The sequence below is a fragment of the Gambusia affinis genome, linkage group LG10 (assembly GCF_019740435.1).
Source record: "Gambusia affinis linkage group LG10, SWU_Gaff_1.0, whole genome shotgun sequence".
NCBI lineage: Eukaryota > Metazoa > Chordata > Actinopteri > Cyprinodontiformes > Poeciliidae > Gambusia > Gambusia affinis.
The window spans coordinates 29,545,473-29,563,051 of NC_057877.1; the positions used below are offsets into that span (position 1 = coordinate 29,545,473).

At 45.9% G+C, this 17,579-nt stretch overlaps 2 protein-coding genes across 2 annotated transcripts; one reads left to right on the forward strand and one right to left on the reverse strand.

The window, feature by feature from the left end:
- Positions 1 to 2,168: 2,168 nt before the first annotated feature.
- Positions 2,169 to 4,597, forward strand: LOC122838113. The gene is made up of 5 exons (XM_044128502.1): positions 2,169 to 2,304; positions 2,377 to 2,454; positions 2,523 to 2,588; positions 2,656 to 2,939; positions 4,172 to 4,597. Exons 1-5 carry the CDS (start codon positions 2,289 to 2,291, stop codon positions 4,499 to 4,501), a joined length of 774 nt encoding a protein of 257 aa, XP_043984437.1. The 5' UTR covers positions 2,169 to 2,288; the 3' UTR covers positions 4,502 to 4,597.
- Positions 4,598 to 7,828: 3,231 nt separating this feature from the next.
- On the reverse strand, positions 7,829 to 17,339 carry thop1 (thimet oligopeptidase 1). The gene is made up of 14 exons (XM_044128400.1): positions 17,194 to 17,339; positions 14,675 to 14,881; positions 13,898 to 14,046; positions 13,713 to 13,820; positions 13,470 to 13,572; positions 13,140 to 13,297; positions 12,928 to 13,063; positions 12,668 to 12,810; positions 11,493 to 11,716; positions 11,224 to 11,425; positions 10,963 to 11,149; positions 10,313 to 10,441; positions 8,381 to 8,517; positions 7,829 to 8,304 (listed from the first exon to the last, which is right to left on the reverse strand). The coding sequence occupies exons 1-14, from the start codon at positions 17,204 to 17,206 to the stop codon at positions 8,143 to 8,145; spliced, it is 2,058 nt and encodes a 685-aa protein (XP_043984335.1). The 5' UTR covers positions 17,207 to 17,339; the 3' UTR covers positions 7,829 to 8,142.
- Between the last annotated feature and the right edge of the window lie 240 nt (positions 17,340 to 17,579).

Sequence of the window (17,579 nt, forward strand, 5' to 3'; positions counted from 1 at the left end):
GTTTCCTTCCATTATTCTTCAAGTTTTCAGTGGATCTAAAAGCTGAACTGTGAAAATAATTAACCTGTATCCGAGTTTCTGCCTTACAACTTCAGGATTCATTTACAATCAATCAATCAAATTTGATCTGTAGCACATTTCAGCAGCAAAGCATTTCAAAGAGCTTTACATCATAAAAACATGGTTATCATGCAACAATCAAAACATTGACATTAAGTCAATGTTTTGACTTAATGTCAAAACATTAAGTCAAAACATGTTTTGACTTAACATGTTTTGTTAAACATGTATCGTTAAATTGATATTTAACGATATCAATTTGATATCGTTAAATATCAAATTGATATTTAACGATATCAATTTGATATCGTTAAATTGATATTTAACGATATCAATTATGAATATCGTTAAATTCATAATTGATTACGTTTCAAATCCAAATTTAACCAGCTGGTTTTAGTCTAGATTAAAAGGATCTCAGTGTTTCAGCTGTTTTACAGTTTTCTGGAAGTTTGCTCCAGATTTGTGGTGCATAGATGCTGAATGCTGCTTCTCCTCGTTTGTTTCTGGTTCAGATGCAGAACAGAACCAGAACCAGAACCTGAGCGGTTCTGGAAGGTTGATACAACAGCAGCAGATGTAATTAGGTCTATATTAATAGTTGTATATTTTCACAAAATGTTTTCTTTAATGCATTTGTCTGTTACACTCGACTGTCCTTGTGTTCCTCTGCTGTGAGAGGTTTGGTCCTCCAGCTGCGCCTTACTCTCTTCTTCTTTTGTTCCTGGTCCTCCAGGACTTTTAGAAATATTAAGTTATTAATTTCCTCTTTTGTTACTTGTTCCACTGGGAAGAGGCAAGTTTTATAATCCATTGTAATCCTTTCAATTATATTGTTCAAATGTTTATTTTTCCTTTTGTATTAATGATAGGTGTTATTTTCATTTCAGTTGCTATTACGCCTTTATAACATTTGATGCATGTTAATACTATTAATTTGTACAGATCGGGCTGGAGAACTGGAGCACATGCTATGTGCTAATGCTAATATCTCGCTGTTGACAGGTTAAATAAACGGAGAGCCTCTAAACTCAGACTTGGTGCTCTGTGGTTTGACTGATCAACACATGAAACACAACGCAGAATTCAACGCTCACATAGATCTTTAATGTGTAGAAGTGCTGAACCGTTCAGTGATTTATAAACTAACAACAGTTTATAAAGTCTGTTCTCTGAGCTACAGGGAGTCAGTGGAGGGACTGGAGGACCGGGTGGTGTAGAACTAGATGGTGTAGAACTAGATGGTGTAGAACTAGATGGTGTAGAACTAGATGGTGTAGAACTAGATGGTGTAGAACTGGGTGGTGTAGAACTAGATGGTGTAGAACTGGGTGGAGGACATGCAGAACGATCCTCACCAGGAAGTTCTTCGTCAAACACAAAGGAACTTCAGTTTTCTTCCACATTTCTAGTTAAACATGAAACTGAATTCTAATCTTTGAATCTTTTCTGCTGTTTTGATGTGAAACTTCAGATTTATGGAGGTAAATCTGGTTGGTGTAGCTCTTGAAGCTCTGCTATCACTCCTCCTGTCTCTCATCTCTCTGGTATAGTACAAGTCCTGGACATGAAGGTGACACAGAGGTCAGAGGTCAGAGGTCTCCAGACTGCATCTGCTGCAGAAAGGAAAACATTTATTCTCCTAACAACTGAACTGAAGGTCTGCAGGAGATTCTGAGAGACGGAGACAGAGAGTGTGTGTGTGTGTGTGTGTGTGTGTGTGTGTGTGTGTGTGTGTGTGTGTGTGTGTGTGTGTGTGTGTGTGTGTGGTGAACATTAACATTTGGAAAGAAAGCGTTAGATCTGAAGTTTTGTTTCTTAAAATGTTTAGAAAGTTCTTCTCTGTTTTGTTCTCATGAAGATAATTTTCACTCTGAAATTGTTTCACTGAGTGGAAATTAAAGTTATGTAAAAATACAGAACCTTCATTCAATATTTGATTTTACACAGATAAAATGTTTCTTCAGTTTCTGAGTTCATGTTTTGCAACATTTATATCTAAAAATATCAGATGTGGTTTAAACATAATCCTTATGAAACTTGTGATAAACGTATTAATTTGAGTAGTGAAAGCAGGAAGTGCAGCTGAACAGAAAGTGAAAGTATCTCACAGGTGGAGTCAGAATGAAACTCTGGTTCTGGTGGGTTTCCTGCTCCGACCCACATGACTTCCAGGAACCAGTGGAGGAGGTTCTGAGCTGCTCTTGCCTGAAACAGAGACGTTTCTGATGAACATGGAGTCCGGTAAGGTCTCGTGGTTTCTCTGGATTTCAGTCATAAACATGATTTCTTGTTCTGACTGAGCCGCTTTCACAGTGAGGTTCTGCTGGGTTTGGACCTGCCTGCTGCTGACTCATCCCTGCGGCTCGACGGCTCATTCTGAGCACATGCACGGTGAGCTCTGCTCCAATCAGAACTTTGTATCCGGGTTCTGCTGGTCTTCATCGGACCTTCTGTTGCAGATGTGAGGAGCCCCGGCGCCGCCTGCCCTGACAGCTGGAAGTGGAGTCTGTCTTCGGCCCCGCCAGGTGAGAGCCGGACCTCCTGCCCTGCGGCGCCCCCTCTGGTGTTCTGACGCTGTTTCTCCTCCTGCAGGAAGTCCAGATGTTTACGAGGAGCTGTGGCTGGAGAACCTGGACCTGGCCCAGCAGACGCTGCAGCTCCCCTTCCTGCAGCACATGCAGCTGGGCGACCTGCAGGCCGACAGGTACGCCTCCTTCCTGATCCAGGACATCTGGTACCTGGCGGAGGTCACCGACCTGCTGGGGCGCGCCGCCCAGAGGTCGGACCAGGCCGACGACCTGAAGGCCTTCCTGACGGGAAGACACCAGAGCTACGACAGATTCAAGACCACGATGCTGCAGAGCTTCAACCTGAATGTAAGAACCCGGCACGGGGAGGTCAGAGGTCAGAGGTCAACACCAGCAGCAGGGAGAAATACATCAACCAGAATGAATTATTATTCCTTTATTTTTCTCTTTAAAGCTTCTCTGATTGTCCTAATTTATAAAAAATAAACATCCATGCAACCTTCCAAATATTATTGATGCAAACTAAACAATAACCCGTAAATATGAGGCGTAGAAAATGTTCAGTAATTATGCTCAGATTAGCATTAACATTGTTTTATACTGCAAAAATGTAAAAATCAAATATTTCCAATCTCTGAAGTTTGCTTATTTATTTAAATGAATAATCTATTTAGTCCAGTAAGAGCAGAAAAATGATCCAAACGTTTGGTGTGAAGAGACGATTTAAATAAATGCAACCAGAACAGAGATAGCATCTAGATCAGTAGCTGGATGATGATGATGATGATGATGATGATGATGATGATGATGATGATGATGATGATATATTAACATGGATTAGTCCAGTGGCTCCCAAAGTGTGGGGCGTGTTCCCTGGGGGGGGCAGGAAGCAGAATGAATGGGTGAGAAACAGAAACTGTTTCACCAACATGTTTGTAGTTTTTGTTGCAACCTGAAGAATGAAAGAAACTTCAGTGGAGTTTGAAAAAAAATGTGTTTATAGGTTTATATCTGATGTGAACAGTTGATTGTTTTTTCTTTTTGGGGGGATTTTATTTTAATCCATAAAATCTTTGGGAACCGCTGAGTCAGCAAGTCGCCATTTAGCTAACATCCTGCGCAGCTAAAGCTAAAGCTTTAAACTGGCTGGAAAAACTATTCAAAGGTCTTTGGCTTTTTCTTGGTTTGCTGCCGCAATACTAGCAGGAGCTGCAGCAGCTGCTGCAGCAGGAGCAGCCAATGCTTTCTAACTACTCTACATGATAGATTTATTTAAAAGGCGCCTTTCACAACACACAAGGCAGGTTACAAATAATAAAAGCAAAAAAATGGAAGGAAACAGTAAAAGGATGAAGTGAATCAGTTTGTTTGAAACGTTTCCATCTGGGGTCAGAGGAAACGATTCCCCTCCTCAACCTGATCGCCAGTTTTTCTTCTTTCTAGTTTGTTTCTGTTGCCTGAAAAACTTTGAGTTTCCACTGAGTGGCCTCATGTGGAAACTTCTGCACAATCTCCACATGAGGCCCAGGAGGTTCTGGTTCTGGTCCACATTGAAGGCTTTCATCCTGTAACTTCTCCAGGGCGTGTCGAACATCAAGGCGGTCCCGGCCATGAAGGCCTACCTGCAGGAGTACCAGCGGGTCCTGGAGGAGGAGGAGCCCATCATGATGGTGGTCAGCCTGCTGCCTTGCTCCAGGCTCTGGGTGTGGTTGGCCCGGCAACTCAGCGTCGGCTACGGCAACGCCTACTGGACCTGGAAGAGCAGCAACATGGACGGGAAGCCCGGGAAGTTCAGGGATCTGCTCAACAAACACCTGAAGGAGAAGAAGGACGTCCAACGAGCCAAAGAGATTTTCCGCAAGCAGATGCAGAACGAGTTCAACTTCTTCAAAGAGTCACTGGAGAAATGAAGAGCAGCTGGAGCTGGTGGAGCATCATCCCTCCATCATCCCTACATCATCCCTCCATCATCCCTCCATCATCCCTCCACCATCCCTCCACCATCCGTCATCCCTCCATCATCCCTCCATCATCCCTCCATCATCCCTCCATCATCCCTCCATCATCCCTCCATCATCCCTCCACCATCTCTCCATCATCCCTCCACCATCTCTCCATCATCCCTCCATCATCCCTCCATCATCCCTCCACCATCTCTCCATCATCCCTCCATCATCACTCCATCATCCCTCCATCATCCCTCCATCATCACTCCATCATCCCTCCATCATCCCTCCATCATCCCTCCATCATCCCTCCATCATCCCTCCATCATCCCTCCACCATCCCTCCATCATCCCTCCATCATCCCTCCATCATCCCTCCATCATCCCTCCATCATCCCTCCATCATCCCTCCACCATCCCTCCATCATCCCTCCACCATCTCTCCATCATCCCTCCATCATCCCTCCACCATCGCTCCATCATCCCTCCACCATCTCTCCATCATCCCTCCATCATCCCTCCACCATCCCTCCATCATCCCTCCATCATCCCTCCACCATCCCTCCATCATCCCTCCATCATCCATCATCCCTCCATCATCCCTCCACCATCCCTCCATCATCCCTCCATCATCCCTCCATCATCCCTCCACCATCCCTCCATCATCCCTCCATCATCCCTCCATCATCCCTCCACCATCCCTCCATCATCCCTCCATCATCCATCATCCCTCCATCATCCCTCCACCATCCCTCCATCATCCATCCCTCCATCATCCCTCCATCATCCCTCCATCATCCCTCCACCATCCCTCCATCCTCCCTCCACCATCCCTCCATCCTCCCTCCATCATCCCTCCACCATCCATCATCCCTCCATCATCCCTCCACCATCCGTCATCCCTCCATCATCCCTCCACCATCCCTCCATCCTCCCTCCACCATCCCTCCATCCTCCCTCCACCATCCCTCCATCCTCCCTCCATCATCCCTCCATCATCCCTCCATCATCCCTCCACCATCCCTCCATCCTCCCTCCACCATCCCTCCATCCTCCCTCCATCATCCCTCCACCATCCCTCCATCCTCCCTCCACCATCCCTCCATCCTCCCTCCATCATCCCTCCACCATCCCTCCATCCTCCCTCCACCATCCCTCCATCATCCCTCCATCCTCCATCATCCCTCCATCATCCCTCCACCATCCCTCCATCCTCCCTCCATCATCCCTCCACCATCCCTCCATCCTCCCTCCATCATCCCTCCACCATCCCTCCATCATCCCTCCACCATCCCTCCATCCTCCCTCCACCATCCCTCCATCCTCCCTCCATCATCCCTCCACCATCCCTCCATCATCCCTCCAACATCCCTCCATCCTCCCTCCATCCTCCCTCCATCATCCCTCCATCCTCCCTCCACCATCCCTCCATCCTCCCTCCACCATCCCTCCATCCTCCCTCCATCATCCCTCCACCATCCCTCCATCCTCCCTCCACCATCCCTCCATCCTCCCTCCATCATCCCTCCACCATCCCTCCATCCTCCCTCCACCATCCCTCCATCATCCCTCCACCATCCCTCCATCCTCCCTCCATCCTCCCTCCATCATCCCTCCACCATCCATCCTCCCTCCATCATCCCTCCACCATCCCTCCATCCTCCCTCCATCATCCCTCCACCATCCCTCCATCCTCCCTCCACCATCCCTCCATCATCCCTCCATCCTCCCTCCACCATCCCTCCATCCTCCCTCCATCATCCCTCCACCATCCATCCTCCCTCCATCATCCCTCCACCATCCACCATCCCTCCATCCTCCCTCCATCATCCCTCCATCATCCCTCCACCATCCATCCTCCCTCCATCATCCCTCCATCATCCCTCCATCCTCCCTCCACCATCCCTCCATCCTCCCTCCATCATCCCTCCACCATCCACCATCCCTCCACCATCCCTCCATCCTCCCTCCATCATCCCTCCACCATCCGTCATCCCTCCACCATCCCTCCATCCTCCCTCCATCATCCAAGAGTCCAGGTGTCTGTAAATAGGGAACAGGATGTACTGACTGTCTTACCATATAAGGAGTTGTGTTTCAGTTAGAACTGGGTGTGTTTGAGTAACAGATTAAAATATGTTGTGAAACCAGGAAACACATAACCACATTAGAAGTTGTTGTGCTTAAGACTTTGCTGAAAGTTGCTTCAACTAGTTTGCTGAGTGTTTTATAGCCAACTGTCAAAGAGGGAGGCGCCACAGAGTAAAATGTCTAAATGTGCAGAGACACCCTGAGGAGAGTAGAACTGTAAGTGTCTCCCCAACTGAATCAGAGTGGAATAAAGTTTGATTTCACAGCAACATGATCTCTTTTGTGTGACGAAGGATGGATGAGGGAAGGGAATCACTGAGATATTCCATCCCGACAATACCTGCATTAAACTAAATGGCAGAGCAATAAAATAATGGGAAATAAGTCTTGTTGTAGATCCTCACTTGCTGAGGATCCTGAAGGAATAAAAAATAGATGCTGTCCAGATTTCATGGTAGCAGAACATACATGTCAAAATGGAAAAAGAGGAGTGCTGTAAAATAAAATAAAAAGAAATAAATAAAAAGAGCAAACAGGAGGAAGTTTGTATCATCATCATGCAACAACTATGTCTGTCAGACCAGAGGACAGCGAGGCTCCGGAGGGCCGACGGCCCGACCTTCAGCTCATCATCCATCCACCATCCATCCATCATCCATCTTCCATCCATCCATCCACCATCCACCATTCCTTCATCTTTCCTTCCCTCCTTCCATCCTGGAGAAGATTTGAACTGCAGCATCCTGAACCCGCAGCAGAAGCTGAATATTCTGGAATGGCCTAGTCAAAACCTTGGCAAATATTTATTTTTGAAACATTTCAAAATTTAAAAAACTAAAATTGCTTAAAATGTTTTAATTTTTATCATTTCAATCATAAAAACAAAAGCGTGGGAGTGAATTCTTCAGTGTGACTGATCTGTGAATCCAAAATGTTCCAATATCAGAAACAATAAACTGCGTTTCCATGACAACGATTTCAGAAATGAGCAACTGTATCATCCTTGGTTTAAACCTGAAAACTGTAACCTGGTTTCCTTCCAAGCCATTCTTTCCAGTTCTAATGCTGGACCAGAACCAGTTTGGATTGGATCTGGTTCCAGTTATGAAACCAGTTCTGTGCCAGATTGGAACCGGATTGGAACCGGATTGAAGGGGTTCCTGGTTATTTTGCTGTAGTTGCATCATTATCTCCACAGAATATTTTAAACATGAATATTTAAACTTTAATGTTTCAGTTTCAGATTATAATCAAATGCAGCTTCTAGATTACAGTTCTATGTTTCCGTTCATCCAACCTGGACTTTAGAGGATTAAACATCACTTGAGTTTTAAAGTTTAAATTCATTCCCATTAAGCTCCGCCCACTGTTCTCTAAACTCCTCTGATTTTTCTGCAAAAATGTTTTCAGACTCAGATGAACTCAAGTCTTTATTCTCTGGAACATTTTACTGGATTTTTCTAGAAAATTCAGTCCACAGTTCAGACTGGGGCGTGGCCGGCGGCTGTGATTGGTCAGCAGGGACAGGGCGTGCCGGCGGCCGGCTCCACCGTCAGCCCTTTGCTCTGGAGGAAGGCTTCCTGTTTGGGTTCCCGGCCCAGGAACTTCCTCAACATGTCCGCCGCGTCCTCAGAGCCGCCGGGCTGCAGGATGAACTTCCTGTAGTCCAGACCCACCTGGAAGGACCAATCAGGAGAGAGAACTCAGCCACCTAGCTGGACAGGTGAGGCGGAGGCGGGAGGCGGGGCTCACCTGGGGGTTCATGATGCCCTCCTGCTTGAAGCGAGCGTAGAACATGTCCATGGAGAAAACCTCGCTCCACAGGTAGCCGTAGTACTGGGCGTCGTAGCCCCCCGCCAGGTGGCCGAAGGTGGCCGGCATGTTGGTTCCTGTGGGGGGGCTGTCATTACTTATGGCGTCCCCCAGGGTCAGTGTTGGGACCCCAGACTTTTGTTTCTACATGATAATGTGAAGTTTCTGAAGGTTTGATATTTGATATGAATATTTTACTGGATGAAACCAGAAGAGAAATGAACAAAGTGACCTGAATTCAGAAATCATAAAGGAAATCCAGACAGTTCTGATGGATGTGAGAGGATGGAGGAACACTTTGGTGGGATTTATTAGAAAATCAACTGAAAACAGGAAAACTGTCCAAGAACAGGCAGCACCGAAGCAAAACCATTTTCTGAATGATAATCATCACATCTGATGAAACCACATGACTGCTCACAAAGGGAAGTTAATGGAACATAACGCTGCATCATTTCAGACATTTGCAGACTTAATGTGGTCTTTGCAATATTTGCATGTATCTAATATGTCGTCTCCATTTTCATTTATAAATCAATAATCTTTAAATATTTGAATTTACTTTCAGCATCGTGTTTTAATATCAAATCTCCAACAATTTCCTTTTTCGACTGTCAGGGAAAAAACTGTCATTTTGAGAATAAAGACGTAAAATAAATAAAGTAGTAACTTTATTCTGTTAATATTGAATTTTATTTTACTGGTAAAACTTCCTTCTATAAAGAAATCCACAGATCCTCCACTGTACGTTTTATTTAAATAAACTTAGTTTGGTTAATATTAAGAGATGATCCGTTTATGTCAAATCAAGATTTGCTCAGTTATGTCAATAGTTGCCAATAACTGATCAATTCTTCCCACAACGGTGAATATTATGATCATCTGTAAAAAACTTAATTACAGCAGTGATTAATATGAAGTAAAAACAGAGTTGGACCAATCAGCCATGATGGGTTCCCATGTTGCACATGTGATAAAGGATTTCCTTCCTGGTTTATGCAACATGTCATCACGTTTGTCTCCATGTAAAGATCAGATGATTGAATCATTGCATCATTCACATGTGAAATAAAAGTCGAAGATGCTTTCCAAAATAAAATGATGCAAAATAAAGAACTTAAAGTTCTGCTAAATCTGAAAGAGACTTAAATCTCGTGTTATTTTGAAGATCTCACGAGATGTTTTAAGCCCCGCCCCTCTCTCTAGAGGATCCTTCATGTCACCTGTTGGACAGGTGAGAACGGTTTTAAAAGATGGGGGGAAAGTGGAGAGTTTTTTTTTTATGGATAAAGTGGACTTGAAGAGGTGGATTTTTTTTTAACAAAAGGTAAGAAAATTATTTCTTGATTTGAATCATCATCAAAAATGTTTCCACAGCAAAGCACTGCAAACTGAAGGTGAACCTTTCCTTAGTGCTAAAGTCATGCTAAGCTAGCTAAACGTTGAAATGAACAGTTTGAAGATGTTTCCTCAAGTCCTACAGCTCCCAGAATAAATAACTGCTTCCACGTAACATCAGGTCAGTGAGGATTCGATGCTTCACTACATAAACGTTACATTTTACTGGAGGGAGGAGCAGCAGGCAGCAGCTGATCTCAGTCAGAGTTAAAGTTGGAATCAAACGGCCGGAGCGGCCAATGAGGGAGCTGATGTTATGATGACATCACCATTTATCATATTAGCTTTTTATTCTTCCAGCTGAAAAACATAAATTGACTTGTTAATGTTTTTAGCCCTGCCTGATTTTTCTTCGCTGTGAGAATCTCAGTTTTTATCAACTGAAGGTTTTCTGACAGGAAGGTTTCACTGCTTCATCCAGCAGATCAGAGCGTTCTGGTCAATTACATACTGCTGTGTGTGTGTGTGTGTGACCTTGTGATGCAGGGATCCCCAGGACCTCCCGGCAGAGCCGGCCGTACTCCTCTGCTGGGTCCAGTCCGGTTCTGGTGTGCAGAGCCTGGTCCACCTTGGCCAGAACGATCTGCCGCAGGTTAAACAGCCCTGCAGTCCAAAAGAAACTTAGTTACTTTACTGATTTCTCCTGAGCTTCAGGGCCAGCTCTCTGCTGCCACCACCTGGCAGGACGGCAGTGTGACACTAAAGCGTTTCTTCAGACGCTGAGTCAGCGTGTCTGAAGCCGCAACAGTTTGAGAGGCTGGAATAGTTTTATTGTGATTATTGTGATTATTGTGATTATTGTGATTATTGGGATTATTGGGATTATTGGGTCCGGCCGCAGCATCACTCATTGTTCTACGCCTCGTATCAAAGTGCTGCCTTCTTTCACTGTCGGTGTGTTCCGATCCAAGAAGCTCCAACTGCATCCGGGCCGTTACTTTTGTCGGCTTTTTGAGTAACCATGGCGACGTGAGCAGTGAAAAATGTTGAGCCAAAGAAAATCCCAGTTTAACTGAAAACCTGTCGCTCTGCTAGAGAGACGCTGGATTTAGTCTTTTTATTGCAGGTTCTGACCAGAGGTTCTGTGGACCCGTTTGGACCAGAACCACAGTGTTTGTACTCACCGGTGTTGGCCAGTCGGGACTTGATGAGTTTGTCCAGGAGTTCTGCCGGGATGGGTTTTCCCGTCTTGTAGTGGCGGGACATCCTCTGCAGAGGCTCCGCCTCCCAGACCCAGTTCTCCAGCATCTGGGACGGCGCCTCCACAAAGTCGCGCTCCACGTGCGTCCCGCTGAACATGGCGTAGTCCGCCTGCAGACACAGCGGCAGCGGGTCAGGAGGCGGAGCCCCGTGACCTTCTGTGACCTCACCATTCAGCGGCGGACCTGGGCGCAGAGCTGGTGCATGACGTGTCCAAACTCGTGGAAGTAGGTCTCCACCTCGTCGTGCTGCAGCAACGACGGCGCCGCCGCAGTCGGCTTGCTGAAGTTGGCCACCATGGCCGCCACCGACATCTGGCGCGAGCCGTCGGGCCGCAGGCAGCCGGGCTGCAGGCCGAAGCAGGCGGCGTGGCCGTACTTCCCCTCCCTGCAGGGACACACAGGTTCTGGTTCTGACCCGACACCAAGCACCCCGACCCGGTTCCGGTTCTGACCTGGGATACAGGTCCAGGTAGAACTGGCCCACCACGTGGCCGGCGGCGCGGTCCCTGACGCAGTAGAGCGTCACGTCGGGGTGCCAGGCGGACGGCGCCGCCTCCAGCTGGAAGCTCAGGCCCAGCAGGTCCTGGTACAGATCCAGCAGCCCGCGGGTCACAACCTCCATGGGGAAGAACTCCTTCAGCAGGTTCTGGTCCACCGCGTACCGGGTCTCCTCCACCTGGGTAAGGTTAGGTCATTTTGTTTATGTTTCCACGGCGATTCAAAGTGCTTCTTTACATGATAAGAGGAAATACAACAAACCAAAAACGAAAACAGAAAGGAGAACCTGTGTAACCAGTCTGACATCATCTCTCATCATGTTGATCTCTGGTAGTAACATTTAAATGATACAAAGGAACCAGATGTTTTTGTTCCAACTAACAACTCTGGGTTGAGTGAATATATAACTAGATGTTCCTGTACTGGGTCAGTATGAATAAAACTAATAGAGTTTCTCTGGATAATAACCTAAAAGGTGTATTATCTGAAGTAATGAGTACAGAGCAAGGCAGTGATGTCACAGTGTGTACGAGTGGCCATGAAATGTGTTTGCAGTCGTTCCATGAACAGTTCTGCCTCTGTTTTACATTTCATCCAGGACATTTGAGACAATCAGCCAGTCAGTTCAGACAAAACAGGCAAAGTGCTTCAGGTCGGGTAGATTTTGAATTATAAATGACCAGTACATCTCTGCAGATTCCAATCATCCAAATTAGCATGATTGTTGCCATCAGGCCAGAACTAGCAACTTCTCCAAGATGGATTCCATCCCGCTAGCGAGTTCTAGCATCCAAAGTTTGCCTGCGAGAGAATCGTCTCTATCCCACAACATGTCAGCCTGAAATCCTGTTATCATGAGTCCAAATAAATCCAATAAATCCTCTGCCCAGTCTTCTCGTTGAGAAAATGTGATCAATTGCATAGAGAGAGCGGTTGACCAGATCCATAATTTGTAGATTCAGAGGATGTGCAAAGAAAAGCTCCAAATGAAGCAACTCAGAAACAGAGCAAGCGGCGGATGGGAGGAAGGGAGCAGAGAAAAGAAGCGTCTGCCTTCACCGAGAGCCAAAGAGAAAACCTGGGGACCCACAGGTCAGCGGCGTGAGGGCGGACGGGGCGCGCCTCCTACCTGGGTCATGAAGTAACGCGTATCCCAGGCGTGCAGCTGTCCATCGAAGTCAAAACCTCGCTTCTCACACTCCTTCTGCTTCAGCTGCAGCAGGATGGAGCGCTCCTCCTCACCCAGAGGCTTCAGCTTCCTGGACAGGTCCTCTGAGACAGAGACCGGGGACAGACAGGAGACCCTTACATGGAAAATATGTACAAGATATAGCCACAACATCAGGACTAATCTGAGCACATCTCTGATTGGCCGGTGCTGCGGCTCACCCAGGAAGCTGGCCACCTTCTTGGCAGACTTGGCCATGTTCATCTCCAGGACGAAGTCAGCGTGGGTGCTGAAGCCCAGCAGGGAACTCTTCTGGGCTCGCAGCTTCACCAGCTCCTTCAGGATCACAGAGTTCTCCTGGAAACACACAGCTGGGGAGGTCAGAGGTCAAACTCCGGTGCAGAAGGCCAGCCCAGCCCCGGGGACAACAGACCTCCTTGCAGCGGGAGTGGAAAGCCTCCTCCAGCTTCCTGCGGGTTTCCGGAACGAAGCATTTCTTCATGGTGGGGAAGTAGTGAGGATACTTGAGCGTGATCTTCAGCTGGTCGCCGTCCTGATCCAGAGAGCTCAGGAAGTCCTCAGGGAGCCCACCTGGTGGTCCCACACAACCACACCAGTTCAGACTGGGAGCATCATGGAAAACTGTCCAGAACCTCCAGATTCAGTCAGTCCAGTGATAAATGTTGTGGTAGGACAATGGAGGCTGTGGACCATGTGGAGGTTCTGGTTCTGGTTCTGGTTCTGGTTCTGGAGCAGGACTCACCCAGCTGCTCGCGGGTGAAGCTCAGGCAGGTGGTGTCCTCGTTCAGGTTCTTGTTGAAGTCGATGCTCAGGTTGCTCAGCTTCTTCTTGATGCTCTTGATCTCCTGGAAGGAGAAGCAGAACCACGGAGGGGCTGTTAGAGCAACATGTTCTCCAGAACCTCAGCAGAGCCGCTCAGTCCAGAACCTGCTTCAGCAGGTGTGGGAACAGTCAGCTTAAGGTGAAGAGAAGGAAGCAGCGCCACCTGTTGGGTCTCGGTGGGCAGGTGCAGGCCGTTCCTCCGGCCCAGCTTGATCAGTCGCTCCATGTAGCGCCGAGCCTCCGGAGCGATGCTGGTGCCCTCCGTCTTCTTCTGCAGAGATGATCAAAAACCACTCACCGAGTTGACCTCTGACCCTGAGAGTCAGAGGTCAACTGACATCAGCTCACCTGCAGGGCGACGATCCTCAGGTAGACGTCCTCCCTCATGCTCATCTCCACGTCGAACTCGGACAGACGCTTATCGGCCTCGGTGCTGGCTGCCCGGACATCCTTACAGGGAGAAACGTGCTGGGGGAAGTCCAGCATGTTCCTCTGGACTGAGGAGGGGGCGGGGTCACAGCAGAGGGGGCGGAGCCACAGCAGGAGAAAAAACAGACCTTTAACCTTCAATCAGACCAACTTTACTCGATGAATGTTTCCTGGAGCTCAGGAGTCGTTTGGTTCTCCAGAGACCAGCAGGATGGTCTCCATCTGCAGAACCTCTGGCCTCCACTAGAGGGAGCTCCAACCTCCTGCGGAGGGAGAAGCTGAAATAATACTGGACCAGTCAAGATCGGGTTCTGACATGACCCGGTCTGGGCCCGCTTCTAAGCTGGACTGGTTTGGAGAAAAAGACAATTTTCACTTTTAATTTGTTATATGACTTAAATTAAAAGACTTTTATTTTGGAATAAATGAAAGCAGGCTGGTGGAACGGACCAATCAGGAGCTGGAGATGTTTTCATGCAGAACAAAGCTGCTGCTGGTTCAGCTGCTTTGTCTGCAAACTGCTGATGGGATTTGAACCATCGCTCTGATTCAGGCTCTGCTGACTCAGCTCCACCAGAGACAAAGCCGGAGATCCCCAGCTGACCCCTGACCCCAGCAGAGAGCTCCATCCCTCCCAGACAACTGTGAGCAGAGAAAACTGGTTGTGGTGTGACCTCTGACCCCCAGCGGACTCACCGGTGTACTCCACCTCCACGTCGGCCAGCGCCTTCAGCGTGTTCTCCATGGTAACGGCGTCCAGCTCCAGCCGGCCCACGCCGTCGTAAACTTCCTTAGTGTTCCGGATCAGGTCGTCGGAGCGCTGCCGGATCTGCTCCGGGCTCAGGTCCCAGCGCAGACGGTTCTCCGCGCAGACTGCCGCCGGGCTGCCGAACGCCACTTCACCTGGACACACGGACAGGTGAGCACGGCTGTGAGAAAGTATTCACACCCTACTGGTCCGTTCACACCAAACGAGTTTTGACCGTCGGACACGCTGGACGGGTCAAACGCTCAAAACGGTTCAAATCGCGCCACACTAGACGCTCAAGACGTGGAAGTGCCTCCACTGAGACTTATATATGGCCGCTCAGCCAATCAGAAGCCAGAACATGAAGACACCAAAGTCACATGGTCTCTACATTTAGCAGCTTCTTTAGTTTAGCTTTTTGTTTTTATTCACTTTCTTTATTAAAAACATTAATTTTAATAGGAAGCAAAAGAAAATGAATAGAAGATCAAATCTGAATCTCTCCTCACCAAATCAATGCAACAACTGAGAAAGGGCTGATTATGAATATATTTATTTAAATATTAAGAAGTTTCATTCATTGCTGAAAATGTGTCTAAATCTGGTTCCACTGAAAGAGTGCAAAAAGAAAACTTATAAAACATAAGTAGGGTTACATTTTAGATACTACTTTTGTGTACTTTTATTCTTAATTTTGTGAATTATGATTTATGAAGCGATATGAAGTAATGTCCTGTTAATTATAATTTTTTAACACCATCAGGTTTTAATAAAACAACAATGGAAATCCGGCAGCTCCGTGGTCAGCTACATTCCTGAGGACCCGTCCTCAATCCTCCAAAGAGTCATAAAAACCTTCTGCAAGTTTAATGTCCTGAATATAACTTTTAAAAGCTCATTTTATTATTGCAGCAATCATAATGTGTCAACAACATTTAGTTCAGACTTATTTTAAATTACTGCATAAATATATGAATAATAAATGGAGGTCGGAGGTCAAGCAACATGGTTGCAGTAAACAATATCTTCATCGTTTTAGACCAAAACATCAGTTTTTCTGTCTGACTACTAAAACCTCCAGATCATTTTTAGTGTGGTTTGAATATTTCTTATGATCATAATTGTTTGTTCAGATATTAGATATTAAAACTGCTGTTATGGCCTAATTACAATATTATTTATGTACATTCCTATATATAATCTGTTAGGTTGACGCTTTATGATCGTTGAGCAGAAAACGTTTCCTTCACTGTGAGATGAAGGTGATGATGCAGTTTATTCAGTTATTCTGGATTAGATGTGAACAGGAAACAGGCTGAACCGGTTCCTGCAGCCGGACGAGCGGCTCCGAGTGTTGCCATGGAAACATCAAATACCATCTTCATCGTGGCAACAGAAATATGATTTTTAATATTGTTGATTTAAAGTAGCACTCTGTCAACACACTCAATATGTTTATAAGTATTTTAATCAGGCATCGACACAGCTACCTATCCAATCCATAGATTTCAACCAGGTGACCTAGATCACCTGAACAAGAAGAATTAATGTTTAATTAACTTTTATTAATGTAAATGAGAGTTACATTTATGTTAAGACTAAATGTGTTGATTATATTTGGTTTATAATAATGCATTCATTTATTAATTATTCAATTTGTAATCACATTTTCATTTTATATTGCATATGGTTATATTTGTATTTACTAATATTTACAGCTTGGACGGAGTAGCTTGTCAGCAAATAAGCGATTTCCATTGGGGAATCAATAAAGTTTATTCTATTATATTAATAGGGCAGGCTGACTATTAGGATGGAAATAATTTAGAGTCAGAATTTACATCAACCTAATCCAACGGTATAAAATGAAATCAGTTAGAAAACTGTCCTGTTCTGGATCATTAATATCATTTAAATTCATATCTTTTCTGTTTAATAACAGTTATTGTTCAGATGTTTGTGATTTCATTCATTCATTAATGAACTAAAATTTTACCTAATAATTCCAGTCTTAGCTACATAATATCGCTAATCTTTGTAATAATTATTGATAAAATAATTGTGTTTTATTCCAGATGTGATTAAATAAGCTCTGATTGGACCTGATCACCTCAAATCAACTAATAATAATGTGACAGGTTTAGCAGACCGGAGCTGCTGATGAGTCAGTTAGCTCCCACTGTTAGCAACATGCTACACAGATCGGAAAGTTTAAATTAAATGAAAATAAATTACCGGTAATAATATAATAATAATTTTCTTATCGATCTGATTCAGCACAGAACCGACACCGGTATAGAACCAGCGTGCTGCAGGTGAGCTCTGACCACCTGTCACAGGTGTTAGCATGATGCTAACTGTCAGCTAGCTCCCGCAGGTTAAAGCCGCTATGCTGAAATCCCTACAAAAAAACGCTTTTTACCGCAAACTGCTCCCTGTGCCGTGAAACCGGCCAGCAGCCACTCACCTGTCGGCCCCATGCTTCAAAGAAAGGATCAAGTTCGGTTCGGTTCGGGTGGGTCAATGAAGGCAGATTCGGCGGATAAGGATTAAAGAAGGAAGCGTCATTTCCGATTAGAGGTTTCACAATAAAAGCAAATGATCCAGGACGAAAATTCTTGTTTTAATTGAGAAAAACGGAGATTTAAAGCAGAAAATCTAAAGCATGGCTCAGCAGGAAGAACACAGTTATATTTTATTATTACATGAGTTCTACTGGAGCCCAGTGACTTCCACTCAGACCCAACAGGTTAGGTTCTGACTGGTTTTCTTCCCAACTGATGAAGCGGGTTTTAGTTTATCTGGCCCTAAGAAATGTGGCGCCCCCTGCTGATCAAATCGATAATTCACCAG

Excerpts from the sequence above, each read along its gene's own strand:
- thop1 (XM_044128400.1), bottom strand. Across the intron at positions 13,821-13,897 it reads TGAGGATCGTCGCCCTGCAG|AAGAAGACGGAGGGCACCAG; the intron begins GTGAGCTGATGT and ends TCATCTCTGCAG. Across the intron at positions 10,442-10,962 it reads GTCCCGACTGGCCAACACCG|GGCTGTTTAACCTGCGGCAG; the intron begins GTGAGTACAAAC and ends TTTGGACTGCAG.
- LOC122838113 (XM_044128502.1), top strand. Across the intron at positions 2,455-2,522 it reads TCATTCTGAGCACATGCACG|ATGTGAGGAGCCCCGGCGCC; the intron begins GTGAGCTCTGCT and ends CTTCTGTTGCAG. Across the intron at positions 2,940-4,171 it reads TGCAGAGCTTCAACCTGAAT|GGCGTGTCGAACATCAAGGC; the intron begins GTAAGAACCCGG and ends TAACTTCTCCAG.